This window comes from Chrysochloris asiatica, unplaced genomic scaffold, assembly GCF_000296735.1.
Source record: "Chrysochloris asiatica unplaced genomic scaffold, ChrAsi1.0 scaffold00065, whole genome shotgun sequence".
Taxonomy (NCBI): Eukaryota; Metazoa; Chordata; class Mammalia; order Afrosoricida; family Chrysochloridae; genus Chrysochloris; species Chrysochloris asiatica.
In genome coordinates, this window is record NW_006408583.1 from 7,464,644 (window position 1) to 7,469,324 (window position 4,681).

Genomic DNA, 4,681 nt, shown 5'->3' on the forward strand with positions numbered 1-4,681 from the left:
AACTGACGCCACGGCACATAACAACAACAAAGCTTTATCGGTAGTGGATTCGAACTGCTGGCCTTGCATTTAGCAGTCAGGAGTCAGTTGAAGTATGCGGGGTCACTATGAGTCCAAAGTGCTGGTGGCCTATAACTCCATTAGGGTTGACAGAAAAGGTTAAAATAAATCCTGCTCATTGTGCTCCAGTTTTGTAGTCCTGGTCCCCAGAGGAATGCTGATGGACCAAGATGTCTCTTCTTGAAATCTCCTTTCAGTCTTAACATGGATTTCAACTCAGCATTTTGTGAACAGATGTGGTGGTGATGATGGTTATGTGCTGTGAATTTGGTTCTGACTCATAGCGATGCTGTATAGGATTTCTGAGGCTGTAAATCTTAATAGGAGCAGAAAGCCTCATCTTTCTTCCACTGAACCACTCATTGTTAGTTTTGAACTGCTGACCTTGAGGTTAACCACTGTGCTACGAGAACTCCCTCGAAGGGCATTTCTAGTATCCAGTCAAGTATTTGCATTCCTTTGCTGAGCCTCTTTTCCATTCAACAGGGTATAAACACAAGCTGTTTCCCTCAGGAGAAACCAGAGATTTAGAGGACTGAAGAAGTACCAAAGACTGCGGGAAGCAAAATGGGATCTGTTGCCGTTGATCCACAGCCGGTATGCATTTTAAATAGTAGGTTCTAGACTCCTTTCCTTCCACACAGGTTTTGAGACCTGAACAGCTCACTGTGTTCCCTTCTTTGGTTGCAGAGTGTGGTGACTAGGGTGGCCAGCCTTCCCTTGGTGAGCTCTACTTTCGACCTGGTCTCCTGGGCTTATGGCAGCACCAAGGATCAATATCCCTACTTGAAGTCTGTGTGTGAGATTGCGGAGAAGGGTGTGAAAACCATCACCTCTGTGGCTGTCAGCAGTGCTTTGCCCATCATCCAGAAACTAGAGCCCCAAAGTGAGTCCTGCTTTGTCCCTCAAAATTCAGTCCAAGAGACAGGTCAGGAGTGATTCGAGAGCTACCTTACTTAAATACTGTGAATGCCAACCACATTGTCCGGAGCACACGGTGCCTTCCCTGAGGCAAATACTGCCTTTACCTAGAAACAGCTGTAGACTCTTTTCTGTAGTGACGGAAGGCCTGCTTCACAGCTGGGACAGATTTTCATGAGACTTTAACACTCCCTCTTCCATTCCCCCCCGCAGATGCTTCTGTGGTGGCAGCTGAGATCATAAGGGAAGTCTGTAGTTAAGTGAGCTGGCATGACTGACTGACTGCCCTATGACCACACAGCACATGCCAACTATCTTGAAAACACAAGGAGTTACAATTTACATACCACACAGCTCACCCATTTAAAGTGTGTAGTTAGTTAGGAATGTCAGCTTGAGCCTTGTGCTCCTGTAACATTTCTCTGTATGGGATTTAATTGATGACAGCAACTTGAAAGATAGGAGGAAACTTACTTAGGGGGCAGTGAAGTGAGTTTATGTTAATGGCGGGGAACAACTCAGAAAACGCTGGCTGCACAACTCCTGAGATTGTAATCAGTGCCACTGAATTGTACGTGTAGAAACGATGGAGTTGGTGTATGTGTATCCTCAACAACAAAAGAAAATAAATTGGGAAAAAATGCAGTTCCGTGGTTTTTAGTGTGTTCACAGAGTTGTGCAACCGTCACCACATTCAATTTAGAACATTTTCATCACCTCCCCCCTGCTAATCTTCACCTTCATTAGCAGTCACTCCATATATGAAGGTTCGAATCTCTGCAGGTCACAAACTGTTGAATACAGATTTAAATCCCCACCTGATTAAGTCACGGACATCTAGGTTTATAAGGGACCTCATGTTTGCTGTCAAGTCACTTCTTACTCCTAGCAACCCTGTAGAGGATTTCCAAGAGTGGCTGGTGGATTTGAACTGCCAGTCTTGTGGTTAGCAGTCCAGTGCTTATCCTACAGTGTCACAGCAGGCCCTGAGGTACCTTTGGAGATGAATTTCAACTCTACTACTTGATGCTGTGGGTTAATATGCTGGATTGCAAGGTCGGTTTGAACCACAGGGTTGGTGGTTCAACCGCACTAGCTACTGGGAAACCCTATACAGAGTCACTGTGAGTCAGAACTGATTCGACAGCACTTAACAATTCCCACATGAGTGTAGTACATAGAGGACTAGTGTTTGACTTGATTATCAGGGGATAAGTTTGTTAGGGAGAGCTACGATATTGTTGATAACACTCTCCTGACAAAGGGACCCTCCTACACACACCCAAAAACACAATGCCATTTGCTAAATTTAGTATGTTACGTGCCATCGAGTCAGTTCAGATTCATAGCGACCTTGTATAGGGTTTCCAAGAAGTGACTGGTGAGTTTGAATTGCCAACCTTGCAGTTTGAGCTGACATTGCAGTCCAGTGCTTATGCTACAGCACCACACCAGGACTCCACATCTTACAGGAGCAGAAAGCCCAACCTTTCTTCCATGGAGTGACTAGTAGATTCGAACTACTGACCTTACGGTTAGCAGCTCAGCTCATAATCCACTACGCTACCAGAGCTACTTAAATTTAGTATAGGTAAGGATTAAAGAGGAGTCACTGGGTTGGAAGAGGTTGACAGTTCGAACTCACCCAGAGCTGCTGTTGAAGAAAGGTCTGAGATCTGCTCCCTGAAGGTCACATCCATGAAGAACCTATGGAGTGTAGTTCTATTGTGAAACACATGGGGTCGCTGTGAATCCAAATGGACGGGTTAGGGATTAAACTAGCATAAAATTGCTAGTCTTGAGGGAGTTTTCACATCCTCATTCCCTGAGTATTCAGATGAGACCTAATTTCTGTTGGCAATAACCTTAGAGATAAAAATACCAGTTAAAATGGTTATATATAAAGTTAGCAGTTTGAAACTACCAGCTGTTCCACGGGAGCAAGATGAGGCTTTCTACTCCCGTAAAGATTTACACCCTCGGAAACCCTGTACAGGGTCGCTATGGGTCGGACCCGACTCAATGGCACTTAACAACAACAACAAATATATATATATATCCTTAGCCAGCTTCCTGTGTGGCCTGTGACTGCCACTTCCTGATACTCATTTCCTTGGCAGTAGAAGAAAGTTGCCAAAAACCTGCCAAACCTCTTCCTGTCTGAGCTAGGGGAAACCAGGTAACACATTTTGTGGTACATCAAAATCAACATTCTTGCTGGGTTTTTAGTAAGGCTAAAAGTTTTGGACTCAATAATGTTCATTTCATGCCTACACTGTTGCATTAACATTTCCCCCATTTGTGTCTCTTCTAGTTGCAGTTGCTAATACCTTTGCCTGTAAAGAGCTCGACAGGATTGAGGAGAAACTGCCTATTCTGAATCAGCCAACAGACCAGGTGAGCTAGAGGACTTGTGCTGTGGGTTGCCCCTTTGCACGTTTTCATGTTCTGTTTATTATACACTGTGCGTGCCATACACAGGCAAGTACTTGGCTTGGAAGACTCCTAGCTGGTTTCTTACTTCTTGAACTGTTGTCAGATTGACTCTAAGAAGCGGAGAAGAATCAGCCTCCTTTGGACAAGTATACTTTGTTTCATCTCTATCAATTTTTGGTTTTGCCTCTGCAGATTAAGTCACTTTCTCAAAGAACTGATTCCAGGCAGTATTGGATAACTGCAGAGGTGGTATACTTTTCTAACATGGTTTGGTATACTGTTGATAGGATGGACTATCAACCATTGTGGACACATTAACCCATGGTGATACCTGGTGATAGTTCCATCCACTCAGGTGATCTTTTGGTACAGATGTGTGCTAGAATTATCCTTCAATTAAGATACAACTTAGCTCAAAGTAATACAAGGTAGGGAGCAATCTGGCTCTGAGTTCCAGCTGGTGGGCTCTAACTGCTGACCTTGTGGTTCACAGTCCAGTGCTTATCCTACAGAGCCACTGTGTTACCAGTATTGAGCTGTTGTTAAGTGCCATCTAGTTGGTTCCGACTCATAGCGACCCTGTATAGGGTGCCTAAGGGGCAGCTGATAAATTTGAACCACCAACCTGCGGTTTAAACCAACCTTGTAGTCCAATGCATTACCCACAGCGCCACACCAGGACTCCCATATGTAAGGAAAGGAAAAAAAAATTAAATTCCATATGAATTTCTTTGCCAAATCTGACTTAAACCAAGCCAACATGTATACGATGTTTTCTATTTAATCTATGTTATTGTTAAGTGCCATCGAGTCGGTTCCGACCCATAGCGACCCTGAACAGGGTTTCCGAGGCTGTAAATCTTTACGGGAGCAGAAAGCCTCATCTTGCTCCCGTGGAACAGCTGGTAGTTTCAAACTGCTAACTTTATATATAACCATTTTAAGTGGTATTTTTATTTCACAGGTAACAGAACTTGGTACTTGGTAGTAGTAATTTAGAGCAGGACCTAAAAAGTACTGGTGTGACGCTGTAGGATAAGCACTGGACTGCTAACCACAAGGACAGTAGTTCAAACCCATCAGTCACTCCTTGGAAACCCTATATAAGGTCGCGGTGAGTCGGGAGTGACTCAGCAGTACATGTATTTTGTGTGGTGTGCCATAACACCATGTGGAAAGCATCTTTCTCTGGTTTCCTATACAGGATGATGACATTAGGTGCCGGGGTTTTCCCTTGACATAGTTGTCACACATGTTTGGTTCA

General features: G+C 44.1%; 1 protein-coding gene across 1 annotated transcript in view; it reads left to right on the forward strand.

Moving 5' to 3' along the window:
* The first annotated feature begins 627 nt into the window (after window positions 1-627).
* PLIN2 (perilipin 2) overlaps window positions 628-4,681 on the forward strand; it is a 21,901-nt gene continuing 17,847 nt past the window's right edge. The window contains exons 1-3 of the mRNA XM_006864472.1: window positions 628-657; window positions 751-946; window positions 3,296-3,378. Coding sequence (XP_006864534.1) covers window positions 628-657; window positions 751-946; window positions 3,296-3,378 — 309 coding nt within the window. The remainder of the gene's footprint in view (window positions 658-750; window positions 947-3,295; window positions 3,379-4,681) is intronic.